At 60.2% G+C, this 19,769-nt stretch overlaps 1 protein-coding gene across 1 annotated transcript in view; it reads left to right on the forward strand.

Annotated features, from left to right (window-relative positions):
- The window catches only part of LOC105731061 (obscurin), a 147,601-nt gene extending 128,076 nt beyond the window's left edge, over positions 1-19,525 (forward strand). Inside the window, 17 exon segments of the mRNA XM_064377993.1 lie at positions 3,433-3,600; positions 3,986-4,088; positions 4,438-4,567; positions 6,716-6,842; positions 11,920-12,099; positions 15,268-15,364; positions 15,719-15,837; positions 16,017-16,022; positions 16,304-16,416; positions 16,618-16,786; positions 17,011-17,092; positions 17,167-17,184; positions 17,186-17,365; positions 18,030-18,090; positions 18,510-18,590; positions 18,841-19,013; positions 19,220-19,525. Of these exon segments, the coding sequence (XP_064234063.1) occupies positions 3,433-3,600; positions 3,986-4,088; positions 4,438-4,567; positions 6,716-6,842; positions 11,920-12,099; positions 15,268-15,364; positions 15,719-15,837; positions 16,017-16,022; positions 16,304-16,416; positions 16,618-16,786; positions 17,011-17,092; positions 17,167-17,184; positions 17,186-17,365; positions 18,030-18,090; positions 18,510-18,590; positions 18,841-19,013; positions 19,220-19,232 (1,820 nt within the window). The 3' untranslated portion in view covers positions 19,233-19,525.
- Positions 19,526-19,769: the final 244 nt, after the last annotated feature.

Below are 19,769 nucleotides of genomic sequence, written 5' to 3' on the forward strand. Positions count from 1 at the left end.
CCCAGGAGTGGGGGCCTCTCTCTGGGCAGCATCCATCCTCCCCTGGGCTGGAGCTGTGTCAGGTTTATGCAGCGGAGGGACACAGTTTGGCTCTGTCATCTATCACCTTGGCTGTAATGTCAGGAACCTGCTGGGGAGGGCCGAGAGGGGACCTGGGATGCCAGCCTGGGAGCCACCCTGGGAGCTGGGGGACTGGGCTCAGGTGGCTGTGGACTCCAGGAGTGTGTTGAAGGCTGAGCTGGCCCATTTGTTGATGGGGTGGCTGGCCATGTGGAGAGAGCTTGATGTCCAGATGTGCGCACCATTGGGTCTGGACATCTGCCGGTGTGGGGGTTCCATTGACAAAGGGTGGCATGCAGACGGGCTGGGTGGGAGGAGGAAGCACCAGGTCTGGGAGGACCCTGCAGAGTCAATGCCTGTGGGGATGCAGGCGGAGGGGCCGAAGGGCAGTTGGAGAAGTGCAAGTAAGGCTCAGGAGAGGTTGTGGCCAGAGAGGGTGTGGCTGGAGACCACAAATGGTCAGACTCGCAGATCATCTGACCTGCCAGCTGATGCAGAGTGCGTGTGGAGGGGTGAGGCCCTAGCACCCAGGCTTGAGAGCTCCTACTTCCAGAGTCTGCAGAGGCGAGAAGAGGCGAACCCAGGGGGAGGAGCGGCCAGGGAGGTGGGGCCCAGGAAGCCAGCCAGGGAGTGGGTAGGGGTGCCCAGGGCTGCCGGGGTCCCCGGAACTGTGGAATCTCCCATTCTACCCCTCATGCATGTGCAGGTTGGCCTGTCACGATTTACACATGTACACATTACACACACTTGTGCACACACTTAGAGACACACACAGAGACACATGGTACATCTCATGCATATGTACATACATGCCACACATGCATTACACATGCATGTATATTAACACTATACATGTACTATACATAGATACACATCACACAGATACTACACATACATGCATGGTATATAATACATATATGCAAATACCACACATGAATATGTATACAGGTACACATATGTACATGCCACGTACACATGCATCATGCATGGTGCACACTACCTGCGCCTACGCAACAACAGATATATACATAGATACATGCAAACATCACTGTGCACATACATGGCTACAGGCACACCACACACAAGTACATCACATATGTACACACTTCACACACGACTACACATGTACACACACTGCACACATATATAAGTATACATATTAGAGACCACATCTGTGCACACATGGATAGTGCACGCATATACATATGTACACAGCCACACACCATAACACACATGCATGTTCATAAACACTATACACTTGGCCCCACCCCAAAATAGTCACCAGCCCTTGCAGGGTCAGGTGTGTGGTTTCCACCAAAGTCCTGTGGCATGCTGAGGGCTGATTTTCAAAAATGGTGTGTCTGGTGGCCATGTTGGGGACAGAACAAGTCCAAAACCCCAAGGGGTGCCTCCCATTGCCAGAGACCCCAGTGGGCAGAATGATGACTCTCAGAAACCCAGAGTGCACGGGAGTCGTGGTGTGGAGCCCGAAGGCAGAGCGTGTGCTGCAGCCTGTCCGCTCTCAGCCCACTCAAACCTGGCTGGCTGGGGGGACCAAGACTTGTTACCAGCACTGCCTTAGGGTCTCACATCATTACCCACACCCCGGTTTCCGTGAGGAGGTGTTGGAGCCGGGTGTTAGCCACATGCAGGGGGTGCCCCATGGGAGAGAAACCCTGACTGTTAGGAGGCACAGAGCACTTTTGATGGGGCTGCTGGTACATCAGCCCATGCTGTGCTCTGGAGACAGCAGAAGACTTCCTACCTGGGATGCAGAAATGACGTCTCCTGGGAAAGGAGTGGAAGGCTTTGCCTCTGTTGCCCTGTGCCCTGCGAGGCAGCCAGGGAGCCAGGCATCTCCAGCTCCACGCTCCTTCCTCTTTCCCCTCCACTGTTGGCGTTGTGCTCCGTTCTAAACCTGGCTGTGCGTTTGCTCAGAGGTTGAATGTGCAATCTGAATTCCAGGCAGAAGTGTTTTCTCGAAGCAAGATGAGGACAGAGCTGCCAGTGGAGCCCATGGGATGGGCTCGGCCCGTGGGATGGGCTCAGCGGGGATGGGACGAGATGCGCTGAGGGCGGTCAGCACAGCTGCTTCCTGGAGTTGCCATCAAGGGGTGTGGAGATCTGAGGTGGTGGCTACAGGGTTTTTGAAAAAAATTAAAGTTATTTCTGAGCCAGGCAGTGTGGCTCATGCCTGTAGTCCCAGCTATGTAGGAGGCTGAGGTGGGAGGACCACTTAGCCCAGTTTAAGACCAGCATGGGCAACATAGTGAGACCCTGTCTCTAAAAAAAATTAAAAACTTAGCCGGGCGTGGCAGTGCACCTGAGGCTGCAGTGAGCCATGATTGCCCCACTGCACTCCAACCTGGACAACAGAGCAAGACCCCATCTCTAAGAACATATATGTTAAAGTTCTATACAAATCAGAAGTCAGTGCTGGTCATGCCCTTTGTGATTTAAGCAATCTGTGGCACACACCCGGCCCTATTGGAATGTGAATTGATGCCGTTTTATCTATTTGGACATTACACGTGGGAAGGAGTTCTCCGCACTGAGAGGCCTTGCCTTCCCGTCCCTTGCCCGGGAAGGAAGCATGCATTGGCCAGAGAGGTGTGGTCAGTGCATGTTCACAGCAGGGTGATTTACCTCACATTCTTCAGATATTTGTATTAGAAGGCCATGCACTTGGAGGCACGAGGATGGGGCTAGTGGAGTGGGCATGAGGCTTAGGCCCCTGCTGCCCTGGGGAGACTGTGGGCCGCTGTGTTCCCTGCAGGGGCAGGTGCAGGGAGAGGAAGCGTGGAGGGGGTGTGGGCAGTTATTCTGAGAAGGGGCTGAAGCCCCTAGGCTGGGCAGGAAGGGGTGAAGAGGGGTCAAGTGCATGAGCTGGGGTGACCAAGGGCTCAGCTGCCCCTAGGGGATTGGCCTCTGTGGTGCTCAGGTCCCTCAGCCTGGCCCCTGCCTCGAGCTAGTGGCCAAGGTGGACAGAAAGAGAGGGTAAGAGACAGAGACAGAAAGGCAAAATGCACAGACAGAAAGAGAGAAAGGGAGACAGAACAAGGAGACAGACAGAAAGTAGAAATAGGCAGAGACAGAGGCAAAGAGAGGTTGAGCCCGAGATGGAGACACAAAGAAAAATTGAGACAGAAACGCAGTGCTAAGGGGAGCTCGAGTCAGCCTCTGCATCCAGGGTTGCAGGTCAGCCTGGAGGCTGGACCCGACCAGGAACCTGGCCCTGAGCCACAGCTGTGGGCCCACCATCCCCTCCCCACCCATGATTGCAGCCCCCAGGCCAGGCCCAGCGTCTCGGCCCTGATGGGGTGAGCCCTCGGAGTCCCCACCTGGGTGATGGCTCCTGCTCATCCTTTCCAGATGGGAAGCCAGTGGAGGTGGACCCCCACCACATCCTCATCGAGGACCCCGACGGCTCATGTGCCCTCATCCTGGACAGCTTGACTGGTGTGGACTCCAGCCGGTACATGTGCTTTGCGGCCAGTGCTGCTGGCACTGGCAGTAGCCTGGGCAAGATCCTGGTACAGGGTGAGCCCGGAGGCCTGCCCAGGGGAGGAGCCACCCTGACAGCCCACCACGGCAGGCCCGGCTGCAGCGGGGATTGCTGGGAGCTCATAGAGGATATTGGCAAGCGGGGACCTGCAGCCCTTTGCTGGCGTCACCCTCAGCATCATCAGGGCAGCTCTCTGTGTGTGACTGTGTCTATATCTCCCTGTCTGTGTCTCTCTGTCCTTTGATCTCTGTGTCTGTACGTCATTTTCTGTTTCTCCATCTCTGTCTTCATCTGTCTCTATCTCTGTATTTCTCTGTCTCTCCATCTCTGTATCTTTATCTCTGCGTCTGTTTCTCCACCTCTGTCTCTGTCTCTCTGTATGTCTTTCTGTCTCTGTCTCTCCCCTCCACAACCCCACAGTCCCACCACGCTTCATGAACAAGGTCCAGGCCTCGCCCTTTGTGGAGAGAGAGGACGCCCAGTTCACCTGCACCATTGAAGGTGTGCTGCACCCGCAGATCAGGTGGGGCCCAGGCCTGCCTGGGGATGGGTGTGGGGGCTGGCTTCTGCCTGGGGCATGGGGCATGGACAGCGTGTTCCCAGGTCAGGGGTGGGCTGGACATGGCCACCAGTCTTCAGCTGAGAATGGTCTTTGGGGACTCTGGATCATTCTGGATGTGGGCCCCTCAGCCACGAGGACACGGCCAGGCTGGGTCTTGGCTTCTGGAAGGGTGGGCTAAGGACCCTGGGGGTCTGGGGGCAGCACAGTGTGGTCCTGAGCACAGGGAGCACAGCCGGGGGTGGCCCTCAGACAGTACATAGGCAGAGGGTGAACGGAGCCCTGCCTCATGTGCCCTCTGGGTGGATTCCAGGTGGTACAAGGACGGGGCCCGGCTGACCCCTGGCAGCAAGATCCAGATGCTCAGTGATCCCCGCAGCAGCCTGCTGGTGCTGGTGATCCGGGCAGCCAGCGAGGAGGACCTGGGGCTCTATGAGTGTGAGGTGAGTGGTGCAGGAAGGGGCCCTGCCCTGGGGCCCAGGCTCTCCTTTCCGGCCATCCTCTGGGATCTCATCGTGGAGGGGCTGAAGAACCCAGGAACTGTCCTTAAGGTGAGGGCCTCTCAGCAGAGGCCAGGGAACACCATATCCACTGCTACACACTGATGATAGGCCAGAGGCCACCAGGCCACCACTGTCATCCCCTTATCACAGGTGGGGGGCCATCAGGCCACTGTCACTCACCATCACAGGTGGGAGGCCATGAGGCCACTTGTCACCACCATCACAGGCTGCTGGCCACCAGGCCACTGTCATCCCCCAGTCATAGGCCAGAGACCACCAGACCACTGTCACTCCACATCACAGGCCAGAGGCCACCAGGCCACTATCAACCCCCATCAGAGGCCAGAGGCCACCAGGCCACTGTCACCCATCACAGGTAGAAAGCCACCAGGCCACTGTCACCCCATCACAAGCAGAGGCTACTAGGCCACTGTCACCCATCACAGGTAGAAAGCCACCAGGCCACTGTCACCCCATCACAAGCAGAGGGCAACCAGGCCACTGTCACCCCCCATCACAGGCCAGAGACCACCAGGCCACTGTCACCTTCCAATCACGGGCCAGAGACCACCAGGCCACTGTCACCCCCCATTACAGGCCAGAGGCCACCAGGCCAGTCACCCCCCATTACAGGCCAGAGAACACCAGGCCACTGTCACTCCCTATCACAGACCAGAGGCCATCAGGCCACTGTCACCCTCCATCACAGACCAGAAGCCACCAGGCCACTGTCACTCCCCATCACAGACCAGAGTCCACCAGGCCACTGTCACCTCCAATCTCAGGCCAGAGGCCACCAGGCCACTGTTGCCCCCCATCAAAGGCCAGAGGCCACCAGGCCACTGTCACTCCCCATCACAGACCAGAGGCCACCAGGCCACTGTCACCCCCCATCACAAGCAGGTGGCTATCAGGCCACTGTCACCCATCACAGGCCAGAGGTCACCAGGCCACTGTCACCCCATCACAGTCTGGGGGCCACCAGGCCACTGTCACTGTCATCCCTGGCCACACCACTGCTCCATGCCCTGACCTTATTCTTCCTCTGCCCTGAAGCCTCTCCTCTGCTCCCATGTCAATCTGGATGCCTTGTTCCCTGCTTCCCTGGCCATTTCAAGGATGCCACTTGGTTTTTGCCTTTAGGGGGCCTGGTGTGTCCTCATGAATTTTGTCGTTCATGTCAAATGGAGTGTCAATAATCCCATGCAGCCTGGCCCTGCTCAGGTGCCTTTTCCCTGTGGAGACGTCCAGCCTGTGGGTGGACAGAGCTGCCTTCTGCTCCAGCCCCTGTTTCTGCAGGGCCCAGTCCTCCAGTCCGTCAAGGCCTGTGGTGGTCAGGGTGGCTGTGTACCAACTGCGGGTGCCCCGGGCTCCAGACTCTTCCCGGGGCACTTGTCTGGCCACCACCCTCCCGTGTGGTGCTCTCGCTCTTGAAGCAGAGACCTGGCTCTTGACTTGCACTGCCTAGTACCGTCACTACTGGCCATACATGGGGATTTACATTTAAATTTAAATCAGCTCAAGTTAAATCCAAAGCTGGGTGCTGTGGCTCACGCCAGCAATCCCAACAATTTGGGCGGCCAAGGCAGGAGAATCACTTGAGCCCAGGAGTTTGAGACCAGCCTGGGCAACATATTGAAACCCTGTCTCTTAAAAAAATAAAATAAAATAAAATAAACCATTAAAAAATGAGCCAAGCACAGTGGTGCACACCTGTGGTCCCAGCTACTCGGAAGTTGAGGTGGGAAGATCCCTTGAGCCCAGGAGATGAAGGCTACAGGGAGCTGACATCATGCCACTGCACTCCAGCCTGGGCCACAGAATGAGACCCATCTCTAAAAACTACATAGAATTAAGTTAGAGAGTCTGTGCTCCAGTCTGCGTCCCAGGGCAGACAGAGAGCATCCTCATCACTGCAGAGGCCCTGGGGACGTGTGAGTCCCCCAGGGATGCTGTGGCTGGCCAGGGCCCTTCCCCTTGGGGGAGACACACCAGGGTGGGGGCTGCCCATGCTCCCAGCATGACCCCAGGGAGAGGGCCCTGCCCATGGGGAGCCCTGGGCTCTGAGCCAGCCCTCTGTCCTTGCAGCTGGTAAACCAGCTGGGCTCTGCAAGGGCCAGGGCGGAGCTGTGCATTCAGAGCCCTGCACTGCAGGCCCGGGAGCAGCACCACAGGGAGCAGCACCACCGGGAGCAGCTCGTGGCTGCCGTGGAAGGCAAGTCCCACCCCTGCCTTCACCACCACGGCTCAGACCCAGGCAGGACCCTCACGGGCCTGGCCGTGTCCTGGGGCATGAGATTCTCACCCTTCCCAGTCAGGATCTGCTACCTGGAGGACTCTGGAGGAGGAGCTGGACTGGCATCTTGGGGTAGGGAGAACCACAGATGGGAGATGAGGAGGCTGCTGTGGGCCAGGTGCAGGTCCCAGGTCCCAGGTCCCAGCCTCTGGCTGGAGGCAGCACCTGTGTGGGCTGCTGGAGGGCGGGCCCTGAGCGCAGAGCCCTGGTGGAGGTAGACAGGCCACTCTGGGTGGACGTCATTCCCAAAGCCCTGCTGCCATCCTGGGGAGGGGAAGCGTGTGCATGGAGGCCAGGCCTACACCCAGGGCAGCTCACCAGCAGTGGGCAGATTGCAGCAGGAACAGTAGGAAGGACATCTCTGTGGAGGCCGGGCAGCTGGGCCCCAGCTTGGCTCCCAGGAGAAGGGGCAGGTATCAGGGGCCTGACCCCTCCAGCTCAGGGTAGGGCTGGCTGTGGAGGCACCTGGCCTGGTCTGGGGCTGCTCCAGGGTCCTGGGAGGGCCTTGGGCTGCAGAATGACCTCACCAGGGATGGAAGATGAGGGATGGAGGGTGTGGGGGATCAGCAGGGATGGAGTGGGGGGGAGAGGTGGGGCACATCACTTCACTCCTCCCGGATGCTTTGTTCAGGGCAGGGGCAGCCAGGGTGGGAAGGGGGTCATTGGGCATCTGTCATGGGCTCCCAGTTGGAGCTGCCCCTCTAGACAGGTGATGAGCCTCCCATCCCTGGGGAAATGCAAGCGGGGGGACACCTGGCAGAGCCGCAGCTCCCACTGTGGATGGGTTGGAACGCATGTCCTCCAAGTCGTAAACACTGGCTACTCCATCCCAGCTCAACTGTCTCTCGGGGCACAGTGTCTGAAAGCCCGGTGCCCATCTGGGTCCCACAGAGTTTGGCCATCTTTGACACCTTCCATGACCCTCAGGGAGACCCTCCCTTGCCGGGCAGGGGTCCTTGTTCCTCAGCCCCCACTGAGTGCCCCACGTCTGACATGTCTCTGGGGCCCCGTGACCTCCATCAGCCCCACAACCTGGTGGCCACAGCACCTCACAGAACCGCTTCTGCAGCCACCATGCCCCAGCCTCTCACAAGTCCCGTGTCTTGCGGCCACAGAAGTGCCAGCAGGGACACGTGGGGCTGCCTCTTGCTGGTGGCAGGAGTGTCCTTTGCAGTCGTAACAAGTCTCTCTCTGGGTCTGGAGGAGGGGTGGCAGGGAGAGAGGCCACCCGTGCTGGACAGGGCGGCGGCACCTCAGCGCGAAGAACCTAGAGCTGGTGCCAATGCCTCCCTGCTTCTAACCCCTGCCTGCTGCTTCCTTTTTAACCTGGCAGCTCTGCAGCCTGAACGGGCCCTGCCAGGCCTGTGGGGTGGGCACTGCCCCCTCGCTCATGAACCACGCTGTGCACAGCTGCACCCTTCCTATAGTTGCAAATACCCAGGTCCACAGCCGATCAGGTGGCAGTTTAGGTCCATGAGTGATGGTGCCCGGAGTGTATGGGCCCAGAGCGCCAGGCTTCAGCCCCAAGTGCAGGGAGGATGATGGGGGAGGCCCTGGGTTTTCCATCACTCTGTGCAGTTCCCATCACTGGCCAGCAGGTGGCGGACACACCAGCTTTCTCTGGGGTCAGGTTAGTCCAGGCACACACAGCCTTGGCTGAGCACAGGGGCTCACGCCTGTAATCCCAGCACTTTGGGAGGCCAGGGCGAGCAGATCACAAGGTCGGGAGTTTGATACCAGCCTGACGACATGGTGAAACCCCGTCTCTACTAAAAATACAAAAATTAGCCAGATGTGGCGGTGCATGCCTGTAATGCCACCTACTCAGGAGGCTGAGGCAGGAGAATCTCTTGAACTCGGGAGGCGGAGGTTACAGTGAGCCGATATCATATCATTACACTCCAGCCTGGGGGACAAGAGTGAGACTCCGTCTCAAAAAAAACCACACGCAGCGTTTTGGTTGGATCGCATTCTCTCCTCCCATGAGCGCTTTCTCTTCCTGTGAAATACACACCTACACATACGTATACACGTGCACGCACACACAGAAATGCACAGCACCTGTGACTCCCACCAGATGTGGGTAGTCCCTGGCGTACATGTGCCCCTCCTCTGAGATGGGCGTAAAGCCTTTCTCCACATGGCAGTCTAGCAAAGCACACAGTGCCCCACCCTGCCCCAGAGCTGTGAGGCTGTGCGCTCCAGGCCATGTCACTTGACTCTTCTGGGCCTCCTGCTAGGGGTGGTGAGGAGGGTCACGGAGATGCAAGGCTGGTGGTGGCCCGTGGCCTGCCCACTAGCCAGCTGGCCAGGGCTGGGAGGCACCATCTTTGTTCCCAGATGATTCTGCCCGGGAGCTGCAGGGGAAGAGTTCTTGAGGTGACTGGGAGGAGGAGCTGCCTGATCCCAGATGTGTCCCATCCCATCACCGGAACCGCAGGCCCCATCCTGCTGGCTCTGGGGAGGGAAGCAGCCAGGAAAAGCAGGAGAGACTGGGGTGTGTGGACCAAGGTTGCTCCTGTAGGGAGATTGGGCTGCCCGCCCACTTGGAGCTCAGGACTCTGTGCAGCATTCCTGGGGCTGTTCTTGGCAGGACTTGTGTGGCCTCGTGCCACAGAGCTCAGATGTGCCACTTTCAGGACTCCAGAGTCCCTCCCCCTGAGGATTTTTTGTAACAGAGGCCCTGAATGTCTCAGCCTCAGTGTGGCTGCTGGCTCCCTGTGCAGCCACAGGCCATTGCTTTCCCTTCCAGGACTCGGCTTCTATGTCTGAGAAGTGGGATTGTAGGTCTGACAATTTCACAGGGCTACCTCTGGACATGGGTCGAAGGAGAAGCTGGGATTTCTGTGCAGGGAGCATAGGTAGGGCCCTCATTCTCCCCACAGCCCCTGCAAAACCCTCGTGAGGGACAGAGAGTCCCGCCTTCATGAGGGGATGCACTGTCCTCAGTCCTCATTCTGTAGCCACTCAGAGCAGGCATTGTCACCTCCACATCAGAGACCAGGGAACTGGGGCTCTGAGCAGACAGCCTGGCCAGGGACAGCTTAGCCGGTGACTCCACTGTTGTGCCACTCAGGTAGCTCAGCCCCCAGCCCTGGCTGGTCTGTAACCCTCACCATTCTGACTGCTTTCTTTGTAGTCACTGAGCAAGAGACTAAAGTCCCCAAGAAAACCGTCATCATGTAAGTGCAGGCATGTTTCTAGCCTTCCTCTGACTGCTATGCCTCCTGCATGCCACTGACCTGCCTGTGTCATGCCTGTGTGGCCCAGCCACCTGCTTGCCGCCCGCTTGCTCACATAACATTCATCCTCTGACTGCCAGCACCGTGCAGGTACCCACAGTCACTCCACACATCACCGCCCTGTCCCCAGGCCCTCAGCGCCCTCTGCCAGCACCGTCCAGGTACCCACAGACACTCCACACATCACCGCCCTGTCCTCAGGCCCTCAGCACCCTATGCCAGCACTGTTCAGGTACCCACAGACACTCCACACTTCACCACCTTTCCCAGGCCCTTAGCGCTCTCCATGGTCCCACCTCTCCTGCAGTCTTGGCCACTGAGACCCTTGGGTGGGTGCCTTCCAGCTCTGTGGGCCTCCTGGCCTTCTCTGCAGGGTGGACACGGGGTCTGTGTGTGGGCAGCAGCCTTTGTCTCTCGGCAATAATAAAGTGGCTTCCTGCATACCTCTCTGACTCTCCTTGCCTCTCCACTGCACGGTCCTGGGTCTCCTCCACTTGCAGCCCTAGAGGGAGCCCCTACCCTCACCAGCCCTCTACTGTAAGGTCCCTGGCTGGCCACTGCCTTTGGGGTCCCCACCCATTCTAGGGTCCCCAAGCGGACCTGCAGCAGCTGCTTCCCATCAGGGGCCATGCAGCCACCCACAGGGACATGAGGCATGGTCAGAACAGCTAATCACAGTCCTTCCTGGCATGCTGGGCACCAGGCAGGCCTTCCCCAGGCCTGGGCAGCCAGGGCAGTTGTCATGGCAGACGCAGAGATGCGGTGACCCCATGGGATTTGGGCTCTCAGCATCAGGGGTCAACCTCGTTGTCTCTGGCTGGACAATTCCAGCATGAATAGAGGACGACCCCAAGCCCTTGAGCCCTGGGGCCGGCCAAGGGGTCCTGCCGACAGCCTTGAAGTGGGGAGGGTTGGGAGGAGGGTACCCTGGTCCTGTAGAAAGCAGCCCGTGTCTCCTCTCCAGGCTGTTGACTGGGGGTGCAGCAGAGCTTGAGTATACAAATGAGGAGGGAGGGTTGGGGCAGGTGACCTACTGGACCCATGTGCAAGGTGCCTGGGGGCTGGTGGCCAGGTCAGGTCGGGGGAGGCTGCTGAGGGGGAGCTGCCAGTGGGGCCATGCCCAGCAGGGCTCTGGAGGACTCTCTGACTGCCAGCAAGGGGCCAGGTTGGGTGGCCGAGGCAGGGTGGTAGGCAGAGAGGAGCGCAGATTTGGGTGACAGGTGGAGGACAGAAAGCTGTCTGACAGGTGAGTGCTAGCAGAGGCTGCCCTGGGAGGGAGGGACCATCCCCAGAGAGAGGGCCGTGCCATGCTGCCGGGACACCCACCGAACCCAAGCTTCCTCTAGTCTCGGCTTGGCATCAGACTGTGCCCAGGTTCAAGGAGAGGCCAGCTCTGGTCGGGGAGTTGTGATCAGTGGCAGAGCCAGGGCCAGGGGCAGGTATCCAGGCCTGGCGGCTTCCCGGAGGTGGTGACTCTCCCGAAGGCACCTGGGGAGGACGGGCCTGAGCTTGCAGGGGCTCTAGGAAGAGGAAGTGCCTGCTGCAGCGTGGGTCTGCAGTTCCTTCCCCTCTCTGTCCCAGGCCTCCACCTCCAGGAGCCTCCTGAGGGGTGTGGGTCGGGGGTGGAGTCCAGTGTTGGTCCAGCTGGGCAGTCTCGAGGATAGGGACGAGGCTCCTGGAGCCCCCTCTGCAGGCTACAGCCATCCCAGACCCCTGGGCCTCAGCCCCTCTGCACTCATCTGCCACTTCTACAGACACCACCCTGGAGAATGTGGACCAGGAGGTCACATCCATCCTGGAGAGACCGCTGGGCTCCAAGGTGCCAGGGCCTTCCACAGAGGACCTCACTGGCCCCAGCCCCTGCCCCGGGATGGCACCTGCACTCCAGGAAACTGGCTTCCAGCCCCCAGTCACCGGAACTTCAGAGGCACCCGGCGAGGCCCAGACAGATGCCGACCGCAAAGACCCCCAAGGGCTGACCCCAACCCTGACTACACCACGAGGGCTGCCCATCCCATGGGCATGAGATGCCAGGCCCCAGTGACCCCGACTTGGAACCCCAGTGGCTCCATGCACTGGGGGCTCCTGGGCAAAGCCTACTTCTTGCTTGGCCTCAGTTTACCCATCTGAATCAATGCACAGAATCGGTTCTGGAAGGTTCCTCCTGCTCTTAGTCTGTTCCAGAAGCCAGAGGCTTCCCATGGTTGGCCTGTGGTAGTCAATTCAGCTGTCCCATGCTCCTCAGTGGACAGGAGGAAGAGGAGGGGTGTGAGAAAGGAGAGGAGGAGAGAGGGGAGAAGTAAGAGGGAGAGGAGGGGGGAACAGAGGGTCAAAGGAGCAGATGGAGGAAGGGGGTCAGAAGCAGCCAGTGCCCCAGACAGACCAGACCAGACTGGCTGCTAGAGAGCCCGCTCTGTGTGTCACCCAAGCCGTTTCCCAAGGTGTCTGGAGCCTGTTATCACCCTTGCCCCTTCCCTCAGGTGTCTGGGGTCCCTGTTATCACCCACACCCATTCCCCCGGTGTCCGGGGTCTCTGTTATCACCCACGCCCCTTCCCCCAGGTGTCCGGGGTCTCTGTTATCACCCACGCCCCTTCCCCCAGGTGTCCGGGGTCTCTGTTATCACCCACGCCCCTTCCCCCAGGTGTCCGGGGTCTCTGTTATCACCCACGCCCCTTCCCCCAGGTGTCCGGGGTCTCTGTTATCACCCACGCCCCTTCCCCCGGTGTCCGGGGTCTCTGTTATCACCCACGCCCCTTCCCCCAGGTGTCTGGGGTCTCTGTTATCACCCTCGCCCCTTCCCTCTGGTGTCTGGAGTCTCTGTTATCACCCAAGCCACCTCCCCCAGGTGTCGGGGGTCTCCTGTTATGATCACCCCGGCCCCTTCCCCCAGGTGTCTCGGGTCTCTGTTATGGAGCACTTTAATGGCTGCTGCTTTTTTTTGTCTTTGGGACGGAGTCTCGTTCTGTCACCCAGGCTGGAGTGCAGTGTGCAGGGTTGTGACCACAGCTCACTGCAGCCTCAACCTCCTGGGTTTAAGTGATTCTGTCACCTCAGCCTCCCAAGTAGCTGGGACTACAGGTGTGTGCCCCCATGCCCGGCTAGTTTTTTTATTTTGGGGTAGAGATGGGGTCTTGCTGTGTTGCCCAGGCTGCTCTCAAACTCCTGGGCTCAAGCCATTCTCCTGCCTCAGCTTCCCAAAGTACTGGGATTACAGGTGTGAGCCTGGCCCAGCCCTGGCCTCGCTCCAGCCTGGTCCTCAGGTCCCCGATCAAGGACCTTTTCTTAAAGGGACAGATGGTGCATCTGGGGAAACTGAGGCCTGGGTTGTGGGAGCTCATCCCAGGCCCTGCTGCTCACTGCAAGTGGAGCCAGGTGTTCCAACCCCGCCTACAGGAGCACCCAGCTCTCCCAGCTGGAGGTCTGTGCCAGTGTGGGCGCAGCCAGGCAGGGAGCCATGAGGCCAGAGGCAGGATGGTGGCTAGGCTCCTCCCCGACCCCACCCCATCCAGCGTCTCTGCATCCTGCCTGTGTGTGCTTCTCGGTCCATGCCCTTCTCCTCCCCATCTGGTCCAGCCCCTGCCTTGGTCACCTTCACACAAAGGACCATCCCAGCCCTGTGTACCGTGTCCCACCCGCTCTGGTCACCCCACCCATCTTGCAGGGCCTTACCTCATGCACCCTCCCCGGCCACCCCTACCTGGTCCCATCACCTTGGAGAAAGGCCATCTGGCTAGAGCCAAGCAGGGTGACACCTCCAGGGTGCAGTGCCCTCCCCCAGGACTGCACGGGGCAGCCCCTGCCATGGTCTCATGCTTCATGCCCTGAGCACACTCCACTCAGCGCTTCCAGCAGTCTCACAGTCCACACGCTGCCACTGTGACCTCCCCAGGGCCAGGGGGCACAGGGTTTGGCGCAAGCAGGCCACCTTCCCCCAGTGAGATGAGAGGGCCGGCCCCTTGGGTCTGCTTCCCCCCAGCAGGCACGGAAGCCCCCAGGCCTTCAGCAGGCACAGGCTCCTCCCTCCAGCTGCCTGGGCACTGCGGGGTGTCCTGCTAGGTCCCACCTTGGTGAACATTTGCTCAGTGTGCCCATGTTGGGGCTGGATGGACATAGGGCCTGGCCAGACGCAAGGGCTGGCCCAGGAGAAGGGGCATGGCATCCCTCTCACCCTGGGAAGTGGTCACTTCTCGTTCTCCTGGCCTTTCATCCTTCCCCCCACAAAGACTGAGGGCTGGTGTCTGCAGGGGAGGGACAGGCAGGCCAAGGCTGGGGAGGGGGTCTGGGAGGACCGGCTGTGGTCCTCACTCTCCCTCTGCCGCTTGGGTGCCAGGGGCACAGGGTCTAAGCAGACAACCCCACCCGGGTGCTGCTTGGACTGTTCCAGCAGATCGCAGGCTCCCTCCCAGGCCTGACGCTCGTTCACTCTGCCCGATGCCACTGAAGAGTCGGCACGAGTTGGCCTGCCCTGCCCACAACCCCACCTGCCCTGCTCATGGCAGGCACCCTTCCCACTTGCCGGCCTGCCCAAAGCTCACGTGTACCCAACTCCTATAGCCTCCTGCTCTGCCTGCACCACCACCCGGGGCTATCCCCAGCCCCAGTCCTCTACCCAGTCTGCCCTGGGGGCCTCCTGACCTCTCCCTGGTGGCTGGGTGGAGCGGCATTGAGGGCCCTACCTGTGGCCTCTGGGCAGCCCCATGGGGCGATGCCCTGACCCTCTGGGTCCTGCCCACCATCTCTTGTTCACTAGGAACTGTTGAATGCCCCTGCACCCACCCATGGTGCTGAGAGACAGCTGCCTGCCCTGCCTGGCTGTCAGGGAGTGTTCTGGAAGACAGAGACCACGGCATCCAGCTGTCAGCCCAGCGGGTGGGCAGGGGCCTTGGGGCTGGTGGTGCCAGCCCAGAAGTGGAGGGTGCCTGGCACGTGGGCTCTGCAGGGTGGCAACTGCACATGCTTGAGCTGTGGGCTGGGGACTGGGGTTGGGGCTCAGGGCTCCTGGAGCCCAACCCTCTGCCTGGGCTCACTGAGCCTGGGATCGTGAGGAGCTGCTACAGGCACCACCCGGGCTCCCTCTCATGAGGCCTTGTCTCCCAGCAGCTGAGCCCCTGAGGATGTCTCAGCTCCTCCTCCATGAAGTCCCAGAGCAGGAGCCGGAGGCCCGAGCCAGAGCCCAGGAGCAGACTGTGCCCATCCAGTAACCTCCCCAGACTGCTGGGTCCTGCAGCAGGGGCCAACCCCCAGGGGACATTCCGGGGCAGGCAGGGAGGGCACGTGAGCTGAGGTACCAGAGTGGCCTCCCGGCCCTCACCACACTCCCTGCCAGCAGCCACCTCACGCCAGGCAGGGTAGGAAGGAGAGGCCATGCTGGGAACAAGAGGTGAGAGGTGTGGGGGCTGGGCCCCCGTCTGTACATCTCATCCCAGAGAGGCTCTGCTGCAGCCCCTCCGAGTGTTGGTGGTGAGCAGGGAAACCCCCATCCCATCGGAAGGCCTGGCTGCTCAGAACAGGTGAGGGCCTGGCAGAGCCTCACTCCATTTCCTAACCCCAGGATGGAGGGCGCAGCCTGGCCCGGGGCAGGCACAGGGGAGCTGCTCTGGGACGTCCACAGCCATGTGGTCACAGAGTTCACGCAGAGGACCTACACGTACTGGGCCATGGACACGCACTGCACATATGGGGTCGGGCCCAGAGGGTTATGAGTGTGATTCCTGTGACTCTGCCCAGTGCTGGGGGCATTTGCACATCTATGGAGGCCACCCAGCATGTCCTGGCCTGCCCCAGCCTGGGAGCCCCACATTCCACCTCACTGTGTTCCCTCAGAGGGGCCGGGACCCTCTGCCAGGGAGAGGCGAGTGGTGGTGAACTTGGTGTCCTTAGGCCCCTGTCCCTGAGCACGCAGCAGAGTCAGTGAGCTCTGCCGGCCCTGCCAGCTCCTCCTGATCACCTGGCTCACCAAGGCCAGAGTGGGAGAGGCAGTGGTTCCATGGAAGCAGCACCCCTGACTGTCAGAAGCCTGGGCGGTCAGAATGGGGTGCTGCTGCCCACAGTGTATCTCAGGGCCACTGACCACCCAGGCATGGTGAGCTGTGGCTGGCACCCAGGGGTCTCCATGGTTCCCTCCCTGCCCTTCCAGGGCCCCCATCCATGCAGGTGACCATCGAGGATGTGCAGGTTCAGATAGGCAGCATGGCCCAATTCCAGGCTGTCATTGAGGGCGACCTACAGCCCACAGTGATCTGGTACAAGGTAAGAGCAGCTCCGGGTGGGTGAGATTTGGGGATGGTCCTGGGAGCTGGAGAGCCTGTGGGAGGGATTGCAGTCCACACTGTGCACTTCCCCGACATCCCGTCCAGAGTGGACATGCATCGGAAGCACTCTCAGTGAAGAGTGGGGGGCGGTGTCCCCCAGGTTGGGCTGATGGCAGCCCTGCCGGTCCTGTGCCTCCAGGACAGTGTCCAGCTGGTGGACAGCACCTGGCTTAGCCAGCAGCAGGGAGGCACCACATACTCCCTGGTGCTGAGGGATGTGGCCTTGAAGGACGCTGGCATCTACACGTGCCTGGCCCAAAACACCAGCGGCCAGGTGCTCTGCAAGGCAGAGCTGTTGGTGCTCAGGGGTGAGTTGGCCGACCCCTCCCGCACCCCAGGCTTTGTAGCTGGGCTGGCCGGGTACAGGACTCTGCTCCACAGGGTAGCCTCCCTTCCCATGGGTGGTTCCTGGGTGGGGGGTGGTCCCATAGTCTTGGGCCCAGGGAGCCCCTCCCATCAACACCACAGTACTGGGCTCCATGGGGATCCGGGTGGTCATCTTTGCCCATCCCAGCCACTTCTCACTCCTTAGGGGACAGTGAGCCAGACTGAGAGAAGCAAAGCCTGTGGAGGAGGCTGCACTCCTTCTATGAGGTCAAGGAGGAGGTCAGAAGGTAGTGCCCGGCCCCCTTTCCCCTGGACTGCTGATGGCCTGGGCTGCCGTGTTCCCTCACTCCCTCCTTCCTAGGGGCGTGTTTGGCTTCATGAAGAGTGCAGCACAAAGGAAACAAGGTCTCCTGTGCTGCCAAGTTCATCCCCCTGCGGAGCAGAACTCAGGCCCAGGTGTACAGGGAGCGAGACATCCTGGCCACGCTGAGCCACCCACTGGTCACAGGGCTGCTGGACCAGTTTGAGACCCGCAAGACCCTCATCCTCGTTCTGGAGCTGTATCCTGCCCTCAGCCCCTGGGAGGGCTTGAGCAGGGCAGGCCGGGGCTCGGAGGAGCCATGTGCACGGCATCCCCTGCCTGGCTGGGAATTTGGGGGGAGTCTTCTGTTCCATGGGGCAGTGACTGGAGTCCCCTGGGGGTGCTGGTGGCAGCTGGCCCTGATAACCTGACACCCGCAGCAGGGATGCCGGGGGCTCTCTCCCTCTCTGCAGATGGCCTCTTACAGAGAAAGGAGCCACCTGTCTAGGCCACTCTGGGGTTCACCCTGCCACCCATGGAGCCTGGTCTTGGGGTCACCTCTGGTGCTCTTGACAGGCTATCAGCTAGACACATCTCCCCTGCCCCGAGTTGGCATCCTCTTCAAGGGGAGAGGGTGCTGATGGGCTCTGTGCAGAATGGACAGGATGTCCCCTCCCACCGTGCCACTGCAGTGAGTGGCCTCTGTCCCCAGGGTCAGCCTGCAGCCCCCCTCTCCTCAGGACTGGGTGTCATCTGGTGCTCAGAGGGGTCCTGCCCCACCCTCCTCAACCCTGAGTATCATCACCACACTGCCCCCAGAGATCAGACGTGCCCGCAGTCCTGGCCTCACATTGTGAGTGTGGGTGTCCAGGGGCAGGCAGGTTTCAGCCCCACAAGTGTGCTTTTCCTTGACGGGATCCCAGGTGCTCGTCCGAGGAGCTGCTGGACCGCCTGTTCAGGAAGGGCGTGGTGACAGAGGCCGAGGTGACTGGGCAGCCACCCACCACTGCCCCAGCCACACACCTTGCCCCAGCCCCTGCTCAGACAGCAGTCCTTGCAGACACAGCCCCAGCCATAGCCTTCCCCGGCTTAGAGGCTTCTGGGGCTCCCTAGGGCCTCTCGGGCTCTTGACCCCTCGGTTGGACTCAACGGGCCCCATGACCCCACCTCACCTGGCCAGCTGACCAGCCCGGCCCTCCCCTCCCCTGCTGAGGGTCATGAGTCCACCGTATCCTCCCTGCCTTTGAGGGATCCCCTGGCTTAGGGGCACTCAGGGCCCAGGAGGGCTTTGCACATCAGCCGCTGAAGCCAGGAGGCAGCTGGGCGTGAAGTGGAAAGGGAGGCTGGGGCGGGGCTCCTGCCTGATCAGCAGCCCCACATGAAGACTTTAAAATCTGTTGCAGGTCAAGATCTACATCCAGCAGCTGGCAGAGGGGCTGCACTACCTGCACAGCCATGGTGTCCTCCACCTGGACATAAGGCCCGTGTGTCCCCACCCCTGCACTCCCAGCCTCACTGAGGGCTTGCTTGTCTCCACAGATGGGGAGCTCACCATCTCCTGGCAGCCCTTTCAAGTGGGGCGTGGCTCTTGTGGAGCAGAGGCTGTCCTCAAATGGCTGCGCTGGGTGCACCCCACCCTGCCCCCCAGGCCTCCGAGTGTCCCCACCAGGCCCAGCAGCCCCAGGAGTCACCCCCTTAGGGCACAGCCCTCACCCACGCCCAACTCTCCTGCAGCCCCCCAACATCCTGATGCTGCATCCTGCCCGGGAAGACATTAAAATCTGCGACTTCGGCTTCACACACAGCATCACCCCAGCAGAGCCACAGTTCAGCCAGTATGGCTCCCCTGAGTTCGTCTCCCCCGAGATCATCCAGCAGACCCCTGTGAGCAAGGCCTCCAACATCTGGTGAGTTGGGAGTGTGGCTGCAGCTTCTCCGGGAAGTCAGTTCCCATGGCCAGCTGGGCCCTCCCCTCCACCCCGGGGAGGCAGCAGGCAGTCTACTGGTCAGCCAGGGGGTCCTCCCTGAACCCGTCTCCTCCTCCAGCCCTGGACTCTCCCCTTCCCTGTGTGGCTGCGGGCCTGGGGTGACAGTGTGTGGTTCTGTCTTGCAGGGCCAACTGCTAATGGGGACAGGGCTTCCTTTTGGGGTGATGGAAGTGTTTTGAAATTAAATGGAAGTGGTGGCTGCACAACACTGAATGTACTAAATGCCACTGAATTGTGCACTTTAAATGGGAGAATTGTAGGGTTTGTGAATTTCTTTTTTTGTTTTTTGAGATGGAGCCTTGCTCTGTTGCCCGGGCTGGAGTTCAATGGCAAGATCTCGGCTCACCGCAACCTCCACTTCCCAGGTTCAAGCGATTCTCCTGCCTCTGCCTCCTGAATGGCTGGGATTATAGGCATGCGCCGCTATGCCTGGCTAATTTAATTTTTGTGTTGTTAGTAGAGATAGGGTTTCGCCATGTTGGCCAGGCTGGTCTCAAACTCCTGACATCATGATCTACTTCCTTGACCTCCCAAAGTACTGGGATTACTGGTGTGAGCCTTTGTGCCTGGCCATGTGAATTTCACATATGTGTGTGTGTGTGTGTGTGTGTGTGTATATACACACTTGTGGGTTTTTGCTTGATTTTTTTCGATGGAGTCTCACTCTGTCATCCA

This window comes from Aotus nancymaae, unplaced genomic scaffold (assembly GCF_030222135.1).
Source record: "Aotus nancymaae isolate 86718 unplaced genomic scaffold, 86718_ANA_hifiasm-v0.15.2.pri h1tg000018l, whole genome shotgun sequence".
Classification (NCBI taxonomy): Eukaryota; Metazoa; Chordata; class Mammalia; order Primates; family Aotidae; genus Aotus; species Aotus nancymaae.